This window comes from Argopecten irradians, chromosome 6 (assembly GCF_041381155.1).
Source record: "Argopecten irradians isolate NY chromosome 6, Ai_NY, whole genome shotgun sequence".
NCBI classification, from domain to species: Eukaryota; Metazoa; Mollusca; class Bivalvia; order Pectinida; family Pectinidae; genus Argopecten; species Argopecten irradians.
In genome coordinates, this window is record NC_091139.1 from 31,612,579 (window position 1) to 31,634,043 (window position 21,465).

The following is a 21,465-nucleotide window of genomic DNA, read 5'->3' on the forward strand; positions in this document are numbered from 1 at the left end:
AGTCTCTTAAAAGATCAATTTGTTTATGTCTTAGCGAGACAATTAATTCATTTTTATGTTACACAACCATGTGCCGATGGTGTGAAGCTGGTGTATTCAGATCGAGTAGGGTTGCATAATGTTTTGACGACACAATTATCATTTCTAAATGCAAGTACCTGTAGCTTTAAATCGAAAAATTACCATGTTAAGAACGGCTTTATAATCATTAAAATGCATCATAAAACTCATCTCAGCCATTATAAATCGTTTTTTTTTTCCGGGGGAGACCCCCGGACCCCACAACTCCAAAATCTCGCGCTTTCGAGCGCTCGCAAATTCATCAAAACACATTTAAGCTATTCTAAATCGTAATCTTTTTCCTGGAGGAGGCCCCGGATCCCCCAAAGACCAAAATCTCGCGCTTTCGGGCGCTCGCAAAATCATCATTATTCATTGTAAAACTCATCTCAGCCATTCTAAATTACAATATTTTTCCCGGGGGTCACCCTCAGACACCTAAAATACCAAAATCTCGCGCCTTCGGCGCTCACACGCTAATTTGGCCAATTTGCGTATTCGTTAATTTCCCACTGTCTATAAATGTGTACAAGGATTAAATTTACTGATATATGAAAAATGTACATAAAGCATATACATGTATGGTTGGGAGTGGAATTAATCTCCTCCTGTAGGTACGGCGGGGGCGGGGGGGGGGGGGGTTTACAAAATACTGAGGACCTTTGCCCCCCCATTACGTTTCATCTTCCTACGCCACTGGTATACTTAAAAATCATGCGATATTAGGAAAATATTTTTTTAAATGTTTTGTATTGATATTATTACAGTACAATATTGTATTTATCCAGTTTTTATTTGGAAACAACTAGGAAAGATGTGCTGTTTAGACTTGTGACCGTTGACTGATATTATTTGTTGTAATCAATTAACCGAAGAATTTACCCGCGATGTTCTAGAGTTTTCCTAGAGTGAAAAACAGAGAAATAAACCTGTTAGATCAGAATTGGAGAATGGCATTAACGTTGATTGCTGTGGGGGGGGGGGGGGGGGGGGCCAAAACAGACTGACAAACGGGTCATTAGGGGGCATTGGTCTGCTTAAATACACGTAATTTTCATTGTAGGACCAGCCATATCTCAATGACAGTAAGTACCATCTGTTTACATGAACGTGGGAAACTGGTGCAACATTTTACTATTATGAGAACATACTTGTAAACACAGAAAAAAACCAAAATAGTTAAATATTAACACAAAACATAAAAAAACGAAATCATGGATATAACAATACATGAACAATTAATATCATAATACCAGTTTTAACACTTGTTTGTTCATTTTATCTCATTGCCTTGAGAATGAGATACAATTTCATTCATTACACTCTCCCTACAATGAACGCCTCACAGATCATGTGACGTTGTGTTATTGAGACAGTAAATATTATGCATCGCTTTCATGTTAACATCATCCTCGGTACACATGGAGTAACTTAATTAAATACTGTCCATGAGTATCGAGGATATCATAACCTTTAAATACTTTCTGAATGTTTATTTGCTTGCCAAATTGAAACATCCGTCAAATGTAAAGGCATTTTAATTTTTGTGCTGTTATATAGGTGCCGAGTGGTTTGATTTCATGAAAGTTTCTCGAAATAGGTTCTACTATATGTACGAAATGCCATTTGCATTGATTTTTATAAACCAAAATGAAAGAGAGTAAAGGATATAGATCACGAAATGCGATTCCCACTAAAATTACTCAATCACGAAAACTCCAAATCTTTCGCGTCAAAAATAGTCTAATTAGCAGAATCGTAAATGGCTCAATGTCTGATGATACTGTAATGCCGGCTATGTTTTCCCCAGAGATGACATTTCGAAGATTTTGCGAGACATTGAGCCCTATGATCGTGAAAATTTGATCAGTAAAACGAAGATTTCGCGAGACATTGAGTACTATGATCGTGAAAATTTGATAAGTAAAACAGTGAGAAATAGATGATACATTGTAGTTGGTTGTAGATTTACCAAAATCTTTCGCGTCAAAAATAGTCTAATGAGCAGAATCGTAAATGGCTCAATGTCTGATGATACTGTAATGCCGGCTATGTTTTCCCCAGAGATGACATTTCGAAGATTTCGCGAGACATTGAGCCCTATGATCGTGAAAATTTGATCAGTAAAACGAAGATTTCGCGAGACATCGAGTACTATGATCGTGAAAATTTGATAAGTAAAACAGTGAGAAATAGATGATACATTGTAGTTTGTTGTAGATTTACCAAAATTAAAACTTCTCATCGTAAGTAAATAACACGAAAAAAGGTCCACTATATATTGTTCGACGTAATAATCCTGTCAATATAATGACTGTGACCAGAATCGTCTTACTAATTGCAACTAATCATAACTGTCTGACATCAGTAGTTTTCATCATAAAGTGCAATGCTAAATAGCATTATAATATGTTTATCAGTATAAAGATCCGAAATCCAGGCAGTATTGTCGTCTCGGTGTTCGGAGGATTGGAAACGACCTGCCGGATAACCATGGCGTCTGGTCGTATATAGCATTACACTGACAGGCAGACACATTCCCGATACTGATGGACAGGACTTAAATGGTCAGTGTTCTAGACGAACACACGACGTTATTTCATTCTCAGACAGTTTCTAGCAACTAGATGGCAATTCCTGTAAAACATACGACGTTATTGAATTCTAAGACAGTCTTTAGCATTTTGATGGCCATTCCCGGAGAACATACGGCGTTTCTTTTTACTGCAAGACAGTCTTTAGCATCTAGATGGCCATTCGCGGAGACCATACGACATCTTGTGACTCCAGATTATCGATAGTTAATTACAATTGTACATAGTATATCTTATGAATGTGGAAATATATAAAAATATTTAACAGTTTGGAACATACACTGAGCATCAACTATGTGAAGCCCGTCCTGTACAACACACAACTACTAACACTGACAACGCCAATAGGACAGTGTTCGCACATATTGATATGCCACTGCCGGAGCAGATACAACCAGACTTATCCAGTAGAGGTAGAAATGAGTTCCAGAACGCCATCTTTCTCGGCTTGAAGTTTGGGTGTGCCTGGATGTTGAGCTCCTTCTCATCCAGGAGAAGGCGGTTGATGGAGCGGGTAGATGTGTTGTAGATCAGGTACGGAGTTTCTCCGTCCAGAGTCAGAAATCTGGAATCAGAAATACCACATTAATACCTAGTGATAAATTTACAGAAATTTCTGTAAAAGTAGAAATATCCGCGGCGTCGATATTTTCGGTGATTACGCTTTCTCTAAATTTCCGCGCACGAACATAGTCCGTCAAATGTGCAAATCATACGTATGAATAATTTTACTTTTGACGAGGCCAAAAATATGCCCGATTTGGGTTACCCGACTGATCATATTTTTTTTTACCCTAAACCTAATTATTTTCACATTTTTCTACGGAAAAAATAAAAGCCGGAATTTCTACCTCTCTGGCCATTACCTCAGAGTGAATAAAATATCCCGACCTACCGACCCAATTTTTTTGCCAATGTAACCCTAAACAGACATATTTTGTTTTTGGCCCGAACGGCACAAAAAGTGCTACACAGCAAACAGTTTAAAAGCTCATAAGCGAAAATAATCCACTAGCAAACATCTCCACGTTTCACAATATACAAAGAGGTGTCGATCACCACCTCATATACAGTCACTCGGGCTTTTAGCTTAGCGTCAAGAAAATAATACTTGTAAATCATACTTTTATACAGCGAGAGCAACTGCGCTTCTCACATATTGTACCCTATTATTTCCAATGTTATGCCACGTTACTAATACCTTTATAAAGACATCATTACCAAAACACATTATTAGAATTTATTCGATGCCATGCAGCTGTTTCGTGCCTCAAGGATATGTATTTATGACGCTGTGGGCAAAAGAGGTGTTTTCTGTTTGGAAGTAACCAAATGTGACTCAAAGTGCAATTGAGAAAGATGCCAAAATCTATTAATGAAAGAGAAGAAAGTGCAAAAAAGATGCACAATCAAGAAATTTAGTATTTAAACAAGAATTCAACATCTTTCATTTCAAATCGCGATGTTAAAAATGATAATGAAAATCTGTTGGCGGTGTTATATTTCTTGTGTAATTGAAGATAATATGGTATTCCGATACTTAGAGGCCCATTACCACACATATTCATATTCCATCAACAAATATTTTTAATCTCATTCGAATTTAACTCCCTCCTAGGTAGAAAGAACCCCCTAGGCATTGCCTTAATATAACAGATTTATAATGAATAGACATTTTGTCGTACGATTTATCTAGGCTGCGTTATATAATTTTAACCTAGATATAAAGTACACAAACTAGATAAAGAATGCAAATCCGTGTGCCTCCTCACGCTAGGACTTTGTCTAAGAATATACATCACTGATATTTTCAGCTCAATCATGCTTTACATCAAATTAGCTTAAATGAGATAAGCCCACCAGAATTTGGTGGCAGTTCTCTTTAAAAATGAGGAAATATCAATCTATTAAACCTATCTCAATAAGCAGAGGATTCGCTTGTTGAGACTTTAATGTCCTCACTTAGGTCATATATGCACGGGACGTTAACAAGTGAATTGACTTTTTGTACAATCTTACATCATCAAAAAACAAACATGGCACTGTTTTATCATAAAAAAACTTATCTACAAGTAAATTTGATAGAACCTTAATTATTTCAATATGTGGTAGATTAATATCATTAATGAAATATTTTCATCTTTAGCAGAAAACAAAAATGTATATGAAAATAAAACCTTTCTTTATCCTCACATCAAAGAGGTTAATGCTTATTAAGATCACGGTCAAGACTTATGTAATTTCTTATGCGATTCGTTGAAAGAGATATTCAAATATGTATCCCATCTTTGCATAATACAAAGTTATCTGTCCTTGGGGAACAGATAATGCTGTAAAATGCAAATACGAAATAATTGCTTCTATAAGAAAATGAATAATGAATATCACACTTTCGAATCATAGTTCTATGAATATGTTTCTATATCGAAAACATATACTGTTAGGAAATAGAAATGAAATTGGAAAAAAAAGTTTATCAATGGATTGTCCCATTACTATCGGTATAAAACACTCCTAGAAACGTTTTTAGCAGTTGTCTTTAGCATCAAATATCGATTGTTAAGATGATCTAGAAATCACAAATCACATTCACATCAATGAAATATTTACTGACAGTTTATAGATGTATGATTTTAATCATTATCGATACATAGGGCATATAATATGTTGAATTGTAGCGACAGTTTGTAGAAGACCTAAGGTTCCAGTGTAGCAAGTGTCTTCTTCGCAGCCAACGTGTCAATGTGGGTACAATCTTTATCACATAACTTACACCTTCAACATGTGACGTCGCACAATTGTCTCGGTAGACGGAGACGTCAAATTTGAGCCTGATCTCGCCACTCTTATATAGAAACGAAACGAAAAGCCTAAAGGTTCAAGGCATATCAAATTATTTAACTCATTCAATAAATTTAAAATTACATAGCCACTAATGTAAGATCCTCTATATATCACATCATGTTCTATGGGCAGTGAAGCAAAAATATTACGTCAAAGTGCGATTTATGATTATTCACTTTTATTCTCTCTAGATATCGTCATAAAATGTGTATATGACATCGATCCACTATCAAAAGTAAAATCTGGACGGTTTACTACATGCTTACACTGGAAAAGCGTATGTGAAATCATCAACTTTAATTGGTCATGGTTTCCACCTAAATTTGTGAGGAACAAATCAGTGTTTTTGTTTGATTGTTTGTTTGAATAATTAACGTAATTAACAGCCATGGGCATGTAAGGACGGGTGACCTGCCATTTATGCGATGTGTAGTGTTTTGGGAGACTGCGGTATATTCGTGTTATGTCTTTTTGGATAGAGGAACATTATATTAAACCAATCAGCTGAGGATTTGAATGATGAATTATTCATGATACCACAGTAAATGAGGTCTTTGTCCCCAGAAGTAAATAAACGACAGAGCAATTTGCACCTGAGACCGAGGATAATTCTTACCCGTGGACCAAAGATGATTCTTACCCGTGTTTAACGAAATTACTCCATAACGTCATAACTGTCCGACTGGCCTCTTTATCCGTCTCACTGTAAGTGTACAAAGGGTGTCCGACCAGAGGGGCTCCGAATATGTAAAACAAATCTCGACCATGCGGAACACCTATATATAAATGGATAAATCATATTCAGCAAAACCTAACATCTGATAAAGTTAAAACCCAATTCGTTTTCCTTTGGTAAAATAATGAAATTTTGGTTGTGAGGGACATTTCATTGTTTTCATGGTTACTGGTTTCCAGTTATTGTACCATCAGAAATATTTCATCCAACAAACAATAGTTTTAAGTCTTTGAACCCCAAAAAGAAAATGCCCACGGATATTCCATGTTGCACAGCATTGCAGGAGTGCAAATATTCGGTTCATCTTGAATATTTATTCATAGTTTTGCTGCATAACCTCACGATAAAGCGATATTTTCACAAATTAAAAATACGTAACGTTACTCCCTACCCTTCCATTTTGGCCCTGGTGCCAGGTGTGATGTGTGTTCAAATCGGAATAGAAACAAACGCCTTGTCCATTTAGCCATCATATTTGCCATGTTGATCATGGGAGCCACAAATACAAGGTCACTCTCCATCTGTAAATGTAGACGCAAAACTGGTAATTAGAATATTAATCGATACGATATCTATCAACGTTTATATATCAGTTAGCTAACCTATCCATATGAAAACAAGATATGCCGAGTTTATAAGAAACAAACCATTTAATATATGCCGAGTTTTTTTGCATAGACTGCTTTGAAATTCATTGAAAACAATTATAAAAAAGTTATGTGATTCTATAATTTGGTCATATATATACCTGTTTAAAAATATACACTGTGCTTTTGTGATTTATTTTTTCATGGTATTTTTATTCGCGGTATTGACTTCAAACGAAAATATGTAAGTTGAAATAAGAAATCTCGATCTATCTATGAGAACTATATCATTTTTCAAGTTCTCAATATTTCACTGAACTTTGGCGATCATAGTTATGTCCTGCGAAAACGTGAAAATATCATCTCCGAAAAAAGAACTTGGTATATGGTAATTCAAGACATTTCATTCATAAAAACCATTAAGACTTCATTCAATAATGTTACTTTAAGATTTATCAGACAGATACTGTTGGAGGTCGAACGTTCTTTTAACATTTAATTAGTTGGCGTCTGAGTATAAAATATTTTTGATAGGCTATCAACACTTTCATCTAATTATATCATCGATAATACACTTATAATAATTCCATTTCCTCTTACATATCTCTGATTAGATCTGAACACTACTTTGATGTGAAGAGAACTAAAGAGAACCACCGAGTATGGGGATACATCATTACTTCCACTTAACCACACGATAATACGTCGACGTGCATTCAACAATAAAACAGTTTCCATCGTAATGTGATCATTTATACTTCACGTGCAGCCACTGATAATTGAAACTTTAAGCTTAAGCTAAAATGGGGTCATGTAATTTAGTTTTAAGGTAGATTTATTAAACTGCTGTAATGTTTATCAATTTATATCAATGATAGATTTCTGTTTTATAATTTTTGAAACTAAAACCCCCGATTTGAAATCTTCATTGTTTACATCACCTTACTTTTAACACATAAAAAGTACAGACTGAATAAACAACGGGACAATGTTCTGGAGAACTCCTTTAATACGAACACTAGGATAACTAGAGGTTTTTTAAAGGTCTCTCTGAAGTTGAATTAACTCCATTGTGCTACTAATGCATGGCATGATTTTTAATCAGATTTTGATCAGCATATCGCTAGAGACAGGAAATGTGAGGATTTGTTTAACAAAAATAATAACGAACTTTACTGAAACAATGAACATTGCCAATGCTTTCTATTACAAGTATGATAGGTATATATAATAAATGGTCAAGACAAGCATCCTACGTATAAACCCATATACAACTACTTATTTAAGTTAAAAGCGTTATATTCATTTTCATAGATAAAACAGGAAGGAATTCATTATAGCTCCAGTAAAATAGATGATTATTTTATATCTTTATTACACTTTGTTGAGACTCATGATGTGATACTACCGCAAAACGGATGAAAAGATTTCCATATTTATCTTAATAACTGATCCAGGCTTAATAGAAAATAGGTTATATTGTTTTATATACTTATCAATTTCAAGATTAAAGCAAACCTCAAAGTGACTGTTTAACACCAGCATGTATTATCTTTATCAAATAATATGTGCACGTTGAGTCACTACAGAAATATTTAGTTAACTTATATCTTACAATTGATACACTGAAAACTTCGTTCATGAAAACCGTAAGAAAAGTAAATTATTTACGGAGACTTAATACTTTTATCAATGGGTACTTGTAGTACGCTGGGAGGCATACCAGTTTCTGAGTCTATGCACTCTACGCAAATACACTGGTTAGCATAGCAAACATACTTCAGAGTGTATATAAAAATCTAAATTTCATTCATACATACGTTTGGTGGCAATTCAACATTTTTCATTCATAAACATGTTAATTAGCATTTCCAATCAGAAATACGTTGGTAGTAATCCAAAAATTAATTTCGCTTATAAATAATAGCAATAGTTTTAATTCATAAATACGTTGGCTAGTATACATTCTCCATAGTATAAAATAATCACATACTTCAGTTGGTTAGTAACATAAATCTATTTGAATTTCTTCCCATTCATGATTACTTTGAAAAACGTACATTTTTGAGTCTAGTTCTAGAATTCGTGAATATCGTGGATAGCATACAGTCGTCGTGATATCTTATATATCCAAATGTTACCATGAAATATTATAGCAAGCGCATATCCGGTATGATGAGCAGAAACATTAAATTGACGTTGAAAACAGCATTTTTTAACGAAATAAAACCGCCAAAACAACAACCACTTTACCCAGACAGTACCTCTATGAAGTTGAGGAGCGATTCATTGTCCCGGCGAAGGTTTTCCCAGTTAGAATATTCGTGTAGAATAAGCTCTGAAACAAGGTATCAATTAATAAAATTAACAAACAAATTGACACCAATGTACCAATGTGACTACCCGATATTGAACCCATACAGGTATTTACACCAAAGATATGAATACATTTCCTTTTTCTTTCCCTTAGACTTACGTTAAAATCCAGATTCATGCTGCCTATTGAGTACGATTTCTCTGCTAAGTTAAATATATATCAGAGCTCTGGCGTTCTCTTACATTTCACAAAAACGTCTCACCTTTCTTTCCCTTAGACTTACATTAAAATGCGTATAATGTCTAGATTCATGCTGTCCTTTGAGTACGGTTTCTCTGCTAAGTCAAATATAATTATAAATCAGCGTTCTTACTAAGTCAAATATAAATTATTATAAATCAGGCGTTCTCTTACATTTTACAAGAAACGTCTGCCTTATATAAATGGTCAATGTTTAGTATTCAAGATAAAAAATCATTAATTTCCATTTTCTAAAAGACATTACGAAAGAATATGATGTAGATTCTAGATAGTGAATGGTTTTTATTGTTAAAAACAGAAAACATGCATTTATTTTATTCAAATTTATTACAGTTGTCTGCACCTTCGGGTAGGTATCAACTGTGACGTTATAATTGAGAGAGATTTTAATCCAATGCAATTCACGATTCCTGTATTTGTAAATTTTGAATTTGGAAATTATTTCGTGATTAATTCGGTAAAATTATCTACATAAATCAAAATGTTATATATATAATCATACGCTACCTGTAAGGCCACACACATTAGGGAACGCCGATTTATAAAGCTGCAGTACTTTCTTAAACATTTCTTGTGAAAATTCTTCGCTTTTATCATATTGGTCCAAAAGCACTTGAGCTGAAAATAAAATTAGAAAAATAAACAAATAAGATTGAAGCAATACAAACCAGGAAATGCAAAGGTTCCAGAACAGTATGATTAATAGGTTTATTAATTACGTAATCTTATTTATCAATTTGCAGTACTCCGGAAATATTTGAACTAAAACACATTTGTACCATTTTGGCGCAGAAGGTACTTATCATAAACAAACTAGTTATAGAAATGTCAAGAGGGAATATTGAAGTCTTCTCTTTTAATGTTTATCTAACCATTCAAATGCAGATTTTCTAACACTGTTTCATTATATAGTTTTGATTCCAGTTTGTTTTAACATTGACCACCACCATCATTTATAGTGATGACACATCAAAGGGAATCTAGATTAAAACAACGAAGAGACCCTACAAACATGTATCTAACATATCTAGACGAAGTTTAACCCAAGATGGCTGATAAGTTTTCTGTACTTGAAAAACTCCATCCTAGATTGGTCTATTTGATATATTCCAGGTTTAAGTTCTGTACCGTGTTCTGAACCCTCGTCTCTGGTAAAAGACATCAGATAGGCTTCGCCGTGAAATTTTCCGGTTTGGAACGTCATTTCCGGTCTCTCTTTCAGATAATAACCATCAACGACGGCGGGAAAGGTAATTAGGTTACTAGCTGTCGTCTGCAAGGAAACAGCATGGATAAATAAGTTCAAACTAAATGACCGAGATGGTCGAGATTCAGTGAAATAGGAACATACCGAGAAAGCAGACACGATATCAAAGGTTAAATAAACAGTAGACAAAATCGAGAGTGATCAGTGTAATCGACATAAAAGATCTTAACAGAAACAACCGGAAACAGTGATTAACAAAACGATAGGTATCCACGAGGACAAGTTTTTAATGCGAGGAAATAAATACAACGAGACGAAAATGTGTCCAAAGAAAATATTTGTCTTCCGTTCCCTGATATCAGTGACATCTGGTTGTATCGACGGAGATAAAGATGACAAGCTAAACTGTATATGTTTCTGTACTAGAATCTTTCGTGACTGATTTTCCCAATGTGAACCAAGTTCATATTCAAATTGCTTGCAACATTTATATGCCACAACATTTGATGGGAAACTATTCCATATAAGTAAGACTCTACGTAAACGAGTGCTTTCTCACGCCGGCATAACATGGCCTTTTAATGCAATACAACTACCAAGTACAGTTGTATTTGTTTATCATATTTACTATAATTATGCTATATACACAACTAGAACATGGCAATGCTTAATTGAAAATATTGTCCCCTTTACAATATCTTTAATCTTGTTAAATGTTCATGTATGCCAAAAAGCATTAAACAGTATTCAGTTTTAACCCATCAAATTACCCAACTTTTAATGACATATTCTAATCTTGCTTATGCAAAACAATTCAAATAGACATATAGTTAATCTATAAACTAGTTTTGTGATGGAGAAAAATGGGCTTATCAACTTTCTGGGGTAAAACCTCAGTCATAATTTTAGGTGATATCGTATCAGTGGTTACTAACATTCTTTAATTTATTATCAACATGACGTTTGTTAAAGTTGACTTGATTCTAATATAATAGAGTGCCTAATCTGGGTGGGAGGTTTCCCGATGACTCTGCATTAGAACCAGACATTTTAACACGAGTTTTAGCGATTTTCGGGTGATAAAAAAGGAAAAGGAGTCACATTGTGTATCTATCTGACAATTGCAACTACGTCAACAGCTACTACCATTGATGGGTATCTAGGGCCGCTTTAGTGCGAAGTTCGTACACTTAGACTATAATACTGGCTGGTCTCAGGCAATATAGTCATATCGCCTGAGGTAGCCTCATGATGTCACAGCGTCAACAAATTACTATTTTCTTGGTAACATTTCAGAATTTTTTTAGAAACTAGGCTGTTTTTTTTCGAACTTATTTTTAAATGGCTGAATATTATAGTTGAAAAATGGCAATAAAACGTCGATGTTTGAGAGAAAAATGAAGAACAGGTATATTCTACCCACGGGCTCACAAAAATGTTGTAAAACCCTCCGCAAGCCTTCGATTTTACATTTTGTGACTCTTTGGTAAATATACCTATCCTCCATATCCAAAGATGAAATAATGCGTACTACTGTATATTCTCACTGAATTCAACTGTTACTGACTAAAACAGATTAAGATATTAACATACTTAGACACTTACTTGATTCATTGGCTGTTTATACACAATTAGAATTAAATATTGTTCTATCTGACACTATTTCACATGTATAAAGGTCAAACTATCTTGAAAATAATACAGAAAGTAGGCTAAAACGTTTGAGAGCAAAGAACTGTTTTTGTGTGAAAATTCGATAAAATTTCAAGATATTTCGCGATGGTCATCTTAAAGGTATGTGTTGTATATGTTGGCTGCAAAAAGGCATTGGTTACAAAGCCACAAAATTAGGATACTCTTCAGATAGCAATACTTGTATTGATGCATCATAATTCAAAACAACACATTTTTACATGAGATTTATCAATTGAAAACGAAAAAGGCAATCTTATATTTTTCTTCAGTTCTGAAACTACCATACTCTACTGTAATACTACATGTGAACATCCAGAAAACAAAAACTCAAAAAATGCGTTGTCCTTTGGACCTATATTAGAAGATCACTGACCCCCCCCCCCCCCCCCCCCCCAAAAAAAAATGTTAGCTTTGTAGACGTAATTTTAATCTGTATATATCAAACAAATTATCCAAAGTATAACATTTGATTTTACTCTGGTGATGCATCTTTAATAAGATATATTCAAATAAAGCAAGGCTTTAAAAAGAATTCATACACGGATATCTCAAACAGCATACAAACACTTTATGATATATTTGTGTATCCGTTCTATTCAATGTTCCGATTTATTTTAATAATTGCTGTGATCATCGAATTATGTTAATATTATCATGAATATATTGCTTTTAATGACAAAAAAAAAAAAAAAAATACAAATACTTACCCGTCCCGGAATATATCTGATTTGGGTAATGGATAGTTCTTTTAGGAACTGTTTATAATCTACAGAGTTAGATCCTGAAGGGCACCAGTAATCCTGACACGTTAGGTTGACGTTGTATCCTTGTTTCCATGACGATTTAGCCATGGCCCAAAATGCTAAAGGTGAGCCACTCTGTATTACGGCATACTGAAACAATCCTAGAAAATGGCGAAAAAAATCATAAGTTGGTAAGGTTGTTTTCACATACTTTAGCTGAGGAAAAATAGACTGAATCATCGATCCCAACATTAATTTCTTAACTTTACTTCAAATATTGATCGTTTTATGAAGAAACTAGAGAAACATCTTTAGTTTTATTTATTTATCTATTTTAAAGAAGACGCTACGATTTCTCTTTGTGTTTAAGCGATTCATTATACCATTATATTTTTGTTTTGTTTTAAATGCATTGACAGGCAATCTGTACCTTTTGTAAGAGGAGAAATTAAATGGAATCCTACATCCGCTGCGCCTGCGCTGTGACCATCTATCGTCACCCGATTAGGATCCCCGCCGAAATAGTGGACGTTTTCATTGACCCATCTCATAGCTGCTACCTGGTCCAGGAAACCGTAATTACCCTCCAAACCCTCTTCTTTTGCACCGAAAAAGCCTTCAGTCAACAGAAAATGGAAATTAATTGTTCCAACCACTTCTCTTGGTACAACAATGTAAAATACAAATGAGAAACATGTCACTGTCAGAGATGTCACCGTCAGGGGGCGCTACAATGAAGTCACATATCCGGGAGACTGATAGGTCCTTTGTCTACAATTGGTTAAAAAGGCAGAGCAATTTCGACCTGTCGTCATTCAGCGATGTTCTTTTGTCGAGTCGTCTGCCAGGTCGAACGTTGCATAATGCTGCAATTACTTTGTAAGTCTAAGTGGTTCTCTGTGCGTATTTCTTACTGAGGAATGGGAATAAACTACATTTGGAGTGAATTGCAAGATGCACCTCCTTAACAACATTTGGATATTGTGAAGAGTAACAGATGATTTTGCAATGGAGTTTCATGGAATATAATTGATAAATGTCAACATGTATTATAGAGTATGATTATCAAACAAACAATGATATATGCATAAACTATATCAAAATATTTACCAAACGCTCCTAGTCTGTAGTTGAAGTTGATCACTATGATATCTCCGAATCCGGCCAAAATATCACCATCAAACATACCGCCCATTCCCACCTCATTGGATCCTCCGTGGATGTACAGTAATACTGGAAGTGGGTTAGTTGTAGATGTATTCTAAAATAAAAAAAAAATATAAAACATATAGAGAAATCAGATGACATCTGAAGTAATTAACACCGTTGTAGCATTTGTCCTTATCTAAATAATTTGCTATACTTGTTGTACATATCTTAGCGGTACTCTTATCTTAATGCCTTTCTCTACAGACATAAAGTTACGCTAATTCTAATTATGGTAGTTGCATGCATGAGTAATTGTGACAATCCGTTTTGTTCTGAAATTGAATCACGCCAAAAGAAGTTTACACCTTGTTCAACTAGAAAAATAATAATGTCAGTAGTTTTAGATATACACTAGTCTTAAGAATGGTTTTTTTGTGAATGTTAAATATAGATATTCATTCAAACGAGTTTTGATAATTTCAAATATCTGTTGCTTTTTAGAAGTTACATAGCATGGCCGCTAACTTTAACATACACAACGGAAGTAAAATATAAGTATGTTTAAAGCAAATTAAAGAATATGAAAATTGGTGGAAATTGGAATAGCATCCAAAAGAATACAGAGGCTTCACTATAGATCCAAGTAAATAGTAAAATAGTGAGTCCAACAGATTAGTTCCTTCTAGTAATCTGATGATATACTTAATTGTGTTGTTGACATGTTTCTGCCATTTACCATATACACTGACGACCTTGGTACATTTAAAGAATTGCAATGCTAGATTTGTAAAATTACATCAATGTGTTAAAGTTGATATATTTGAGACAGCAATTCGTGTCTGTATTCTGACATCAATTTCTTTTGACTGACACCCAGTGTTAGATTTACAAGCACATTCCAAAATTATCCTTTCTTATTTTTAGTACTCTCTCCTAAATCGCGAGATCAACTGTTGGTATCTCTAAGCTGTTGTAAACCCCAGTAAATATTTCGTGAATGGATCGGAATGTGCCGTACCGTTTTAGTATTTTCAATACCCTCGAACATTGGGATAGTGCATCTAGAATCATCGTGTGCCGTCGAGTGAACTCTGATCTACTCTGAGATAGTTATGCAATCAAAGTTGCTATCATGCCAAATAATTTCACAAATTTCATGAACGGATTTCTAAACGCCACGAGAGAAGTTAAAGCGTAAAACATATTTTGCATTTAGTTAAAAAAAGATTTCATCAATATATGAATGTAGTTATCATTCGTCGGAACAGACGAGATCCAAAAATAGCACGAATAGAGTGTCTGCTGTGTTGTCCAACAGAGAGTATAATCGCGTCGCCTCTGTTAATCGTGGACCCAGGGGAAGCTGTCGGAATGATCCACGGCTTACTGTAATTGGGGCAGTTTATTATGCCATCAAATATCTGCAAGCTGGGATGAGATTTAGCTCCAATATTCTTGAATTTAATTTTTGAACCTGCGGTTTATAATCTGACTTCTCTATTTCATTTCCTCGGCTTTAATATCACTCGATCATAGAGGACGATTATGTTGTGGTTAGGATATAACATCTTAAATATCAGATTGCATTCTAACTGGGAAAGCCATAGCATAGAGGACCTCACAGATTAAATAGAATACATTTAAATACAATTCTCATAGCATGTGAATGTCCTTTACCGAATGATATTCATCCACATACCTGCAGTGCTATTAATCATTTTTGCATACCTACTTATAAAAAGAAAATTATACAGAAAAAAATCAATGACGAATTTGATAAATGGCTTCTCTTAGATTATTACCTAAATCATCTTAACCAGAAAACCCAATAAAAAGGAATTCCTTTAAATCGGCTTAAGCAGGTCGCTTTAATGGTACCACCGAATACTGTATACAAGTGCGTTGAAACTAATATTTAGATCTCTCTCGTACATCCACGTTTGATTGCATTTAATATATCCCATGTTGTGTGGTGTATCGTGACCACAAAACAAACTTTAACAATTCACTTTTTAGAAAAAAAATCTAAAAGAATTACAGAAGTTTAATGTAAGATAATGTACTGAAAAATGGATATTTACCACATCAACCGATGTGGCCAAATTCCTAGACTTAAGTTTGCAATAACGATAACATTAAACCTTGAAAACATTATGACGAAATGTTTGTCATCGAAGGATATTGTAACCGCCATAATGCTTCTCAGTATATCATGGCCTTTTGTGAATTTATCTTGCTACCTAAAGCATACCATGTTGACATTGCATGCGAACAAAGCCAAAACACATTTTCGTTATTAATTAGATTTCTTGTTCAAACCATTTTTTATTTCTTTTCCCTATCCATGTGTGATCATGTTCAATTCAATTATCGTTAACAAAGTTGGCCCTGCCCTCTGACCTTCACCTATATCCCCGAACTGATAACCAGGTGTATCTCAACTGAACTTTTTCCCCTTTTTCTGTTAATGATAACATTCTTCTTCAAACATGATATTCTACAATGATTTGACATGGGCCAGATTTGTAGCGTATAAATAGATCTCTAGTGTTGTAAAATATTTGTCGAAGCACCCTGAGCGACTTCCAGCAAGAAGACCTTACTATAATTAATTTCTTCTCTCATCCTGTTTACATTACGGCGTTGGATATGACGCACCTGCCCGTCTTACGTTTTAGTATCATACACATGATGACTATTAGCGAAAGGTTTATGCAGTGATCTTAGTATTGCATTAATCATGTAACGATGGATAAACAGAAGGAAAAATGACCAAGAAGAATTATAAGAAACAGCTATACTACCGATTAAAATGACATTTACAATGTTCCATTTATTTCTCGACCCCAAGCTTTCACCCATTTGAATTATGTCAATCCAAACGCTATTTTAAATGGATAAATTTGACGATTGATACAAATATGTTACAAACACCATACGGCATAATGGTGCTATAACTGTATGTGTTTAACTCCGATTCCTATCTACATATAGGGTAAGGGTTCGTTGCGTGGTTTCATAATTAAGTGAAGAAAAGAGACCCTTTCTTATTTGATAATGATACCTTTGATACAGCTCTCTGTCTAAGGACAAAGTTAAGGCGTAGAAAATGTTCAAGCAGAAAAACAGCTTTTAATATGATAGTAAATGCCAAAGAAATTATCACAATTAACTGAACCTGATATTCAAACAGGTGCGTGCAGAATTTCTAAACCATGTGCATTTTCTCTTCGTTTGTTTACGCATTACGTCATCAACAGGCGGCCTATTTATATAGACCTGATCAGTTTTCTTGTCTGCAGTTCAGCAGGATGAAAGTCGGTGTTATCGCTAAACACGATCGCTGTGCATCTCTATTCTTTGAATGAGCGTGTAAGACCTTATTATAACGAGTGACCTACACCCCGCCCCCGCACGCGCTCCGTCAAGGAGGTGGTACAATATTTTTAGTGTCTGTTGGCTCCTTTGATCGCGTTAACGATATAATAAACACATCTATGGATACACTTCCGCTTGTCTGTTCCCCGCTCTTACACTAAAATGCTGTGGTTCTATCTCTCTCTATTGTGTTCAATATGAAGTTCAGTATGACTAACAGTAAAAGTTTTGTTCAAATCCATACAAAAAATTATTTTGTTTGTTGATTATTGTTAGTATCTCTTGATCGAACCTCATAACGAAGGATAATTAAGACGAATATTATTATAAATGAAACCGTTAATACGTATTTTACCATGAATCATTCAATTTTTAAAGCAGGAAAATGTTGACCAGACCGCTGTTTGAACTATGGACATTCCCAAAACTTGACAGATACTAATTTATTTAACTACTTGATTACCTTCGATCGACACGGTGCAGTATCGCGGTATCGTGTTTGCAGCCAGTATACCACATGGTTGCTCTTTTTACCTTGTCCTCGAGCGATTCTCATTCAAGATGGACATATAGCATGAATTGTCGGTCGTGAAGCAAAATACTTTCACTCTTCAAAAAATGGGAATGCTATACTAATACTGTTTCATGAGTAACGGACCATTATTATAGCTAGCAATTGTTTACTATAGACTATTTTATTTTAGCCAATATTACATTTCGCGTCTTCGGTAATTTAAACATACTCGCCAATACATTTATTCATAATCAATGGCTGTTAAGTACTTTCACATTTATTCAATTCACGAACCACTTAAATTCGCGTTTTGGCTCTCTCGGAATATCATGCGAAAATTTGTACCTCGCGGAAATAAGGTTGTCTATAGGATTTGATAATCGCGGAAACTTAATTCCGATTTTGACAAAATGCTAGTTTGGGTAAATTTATGTAATATTTAAGATTTGTACTCACCAAAGGAACAAATATATTGAGGTAGAGACAGTCTTCATCCTCATTCCAGAAGTCAGGATAGTGCTGATGGACATATTGGAAATCGTGCATCTGAGGACAGGCAGGTGGAAGCTCCAGAGTGTCCAGTACACCTTTCCAGGGACGGGGCTTCTGTGGACGCTGGAAACATAAACAAAAATGTCAATCCATGTAAATTAAAGGCACAGAAGGAAGTGGGAGAAGATGTTGGAAACACAGAAGGACATGGGGGAAAAGTTGGAGACACAGAAGGAAGTTTGACGGTTGGAGATATCCTATAGATGCAAGGTCACCAACATTAATATCTAACATGCAACCAGTTTTTGAACGTAATATCCAATATACAAAATAAATATATGAAAAGTCATTAACATTCCATAATCAAAGATTCATTACAATATAACCTTTAACATGTACAAAGAATCTTTTACAAGATACAGAGAACTTTTAAACAGACCTCTACATGACTGTGTGTTGCATGTCCTGTTGCTGCCAACAGGTTTCTAATTAGGAATATAAACACCCATGTCACTCATTTCTTATACAACGGATAACACAATGGACAAGAATTTTCATTATTACAAAGAGATAATCCTCCTAAAACATACGCGCAATAATTTGCAGGCCGTTATCAATAGTAACCTTAACTGTTATATATGATCAACCAGACACTGTTTTGGGAGACTGCAGTATGTTCGAGTTATATATCTTGGCAATAGTGGGGCTCTTACCCGTTTTACATTGTTATCCTACTCTCGCTTCGTGACCGCAAACACACGTGTACATATTCAAAGTATACAATACAAATGCAAAGTAAGGTGCAGTAGCCGGACGGTTTGATTGGCAGCTGGCGAGCCGTCAATACAGACAAATATGCATGTTTGCGAATAAAGTAATTTGTCTTAATGCGCAATTTTTGTAGACGAAGTCCTTTTAATCTATCGATTTTGTTACTGTAATTTAGAGTCGTAAACACCCAGTATATCAAAGGAACTCATTTCAAATGTGCCAATACATCATCTGTCTGATAAAGGCTGCAGAATTATTTGCAAAAACATATATGACAACAGCGTTATGCAGATTTGGAAAAGCCGGTAACGACAATCGTATTAAAGTACATTCCTTCACAAGGGACATTAACTAGAGACAGCGTCCGCCTCATAATAGGGTAAGCGGCACTGTCGCCCAAGGAAGTTATTCATTTCAAAGCCGTTGAATAGGATTAATGATTTGCACACAAAACGTACTATAACGCACATTAAAATCTTCTACTAGCCTAACTTTCCTGGTTTTTAGTAATGATGTCATTTAAAACTTGATATGGCAGACGTGTTATGGCCGAGACCCTCTCGCTTTGTCAGCTATCTAAATACGCGCTTTAAAATTATGAAATGTTCTCTGTGAAATAGCTTTGTCGTACTTTCAATGCTTTCATTTAATGGAAGAATATAAGAATATCAGAAGAGGTATATGAATGTAAAAATTCTTGGTGGGAATCACAAACAAGTATATTAGATCCGACGAATAGAAAATATCTTAAATTTACTGTGTTTGAAAATTTGATACTGTCATATGGCATTAGAAATAATAAAAAATTGTACTATAACAAAAGAGGAGGCACAGCATAAAATTATAAGCTTCCAGAAACACATTCTTCGTACATTGATATTTAACTCTTAAGAAGTGTTTGAATACAATACAATATCGTAATTATTGATATGTTACAACAATTATTCCTTTTTATAGTGCTACCTCACTGAAATGTACTTTTAGGCAACGAACAACACACGACACCAAGTCACATGATACTGACATAACGCATCTTTGAAAAAGGTGTATGTCAAGCAGGAACAGGAACTACAATCTAACAGACTTGAGTCTCGACTACTTCTTCACGAGGTCAACGCTCTACTCAAAATAAAATATGGCGCAGTGTCATGGGAGAAGGAAGAACAATTCCATTAAGAAAAGATAAGATTCTTCTAGGCGTAATTGACATAAATACAACTGGGACAGCAAAATACAATAATGAACCATTTCGGTAATGAACCGATTATACGGACTTCTAATGTATTAGTGCTTAACTTCTACATGTTTATAGTATAGATCCATTGTTAGTCCAACAGAATTAAATATTACGTAATCCAGAACACAACATCTTGTGCAGCCATCTTTGCATTTAGTCCCGATTTCATACTCACTTTAAACGGGACCCATTTTATGAACAATTTATAAAATGATGATAATAATAATAGTAGTAGAAATGCTGCAAAAAGGATGCACAACTCTTATCATCAGCATCTTAAGTATTGTGGTAAATTCAAACTGTTATATAATGTATATGTGATGAAAATATATTGTTTAGAGTTGTGTGCCATACTTTTCACACTGACAACCACAACAAGGGTGTTTTTTATATTGTGTAAAGCATATTTTGTTATTTTGGTTATTTCAAAATGTTAATTAATAAAATAGAAGCGTCATGCATGTTTGCTAAGTGCTTTTAATGATTTGTGAAACTTATGTCATTAAATCTTGGGTCTTGCTATAGATTTGTAATAGAAAACACGTCAATTTGTTTGTTTGTTTGTTTGTTTGTTTGTTTGTTTGTTTGTTTGTTTGTTTGAATGCTTAATGTCCTATTACCAGTCAGGGTCATGTAATAACGGCCTCGAATGTATGCGGTGTGTAGCGTGAATGTAGTTCGTGGTGCGTGTTTTGGGAGGCTGCGGTATGTTCGTGTTGTGTCTTTTTGCAGAGTGGAACTGTTGCCCTTTTTATAGTGCTTTATCACTGAAGAATGCTACCAAAGACACCAAACAACACACCTCACCCGGTCACATCGTACTGACAACGGACGAATCGATCGTCCTACCACTTTTATAGACTTTGGTGTGTATCGGCCT

At 34.7% G+C, this 21,465-nt stretch overlaps 1 protein-coding gene across 1 annotated transcript in view; it reads right to left on the reverse strand.

Moving 5' to 3' along the window:
- Positions 1-730: 730 nt before the first annotated feature.
- Positions 731-21,465, reverse strand: part of LOC138325641 (pyrethroid hydrolase Ces2e-like) — a 46,580-nt gene continuing 25,845 nt past the window's right edge. The window contains exons 2-11 of the mRNA XM_069271439.1: positions 18,542-18,700; positions 14,155-14,305; positions 13,475-13,660; positions 13,009-13,205; positions 10,528-10,672; positions 9,907-10,017; positions 9,086-9,159; positions 6,626-6,755; positions 6,139-6,274; positions 731-3,219 (exon numbers count right to left, since the gene is read on the reverse strand). Coding sequence (XP_069127540.1) covers positions 2,943-3,219; positions 6,139-6,274; positions 6,626-6,755; positions 9,086-9,159; positions 9,907-10,017; positions 10,528-10,672; positions 13,009-13,205; positions 13,475-13,660; positions 14,155-14,305; positions 18,542-18,700 — 1,566 coding nt within the window. The 3' untranslated portion in view covers positions 731-2,942. The remainder of the gene's footprint in view (positions 3,220-6,138; positions 6,275-6,625; positions 6,756-9,085; positions 9,160-9,906; positions 10,018-10,527; positions 10,673-13,008; positions 13,206-13,474; positions 13,661-14,154; positions 14,306-18,541; positions 18,701-21,465) is intronic.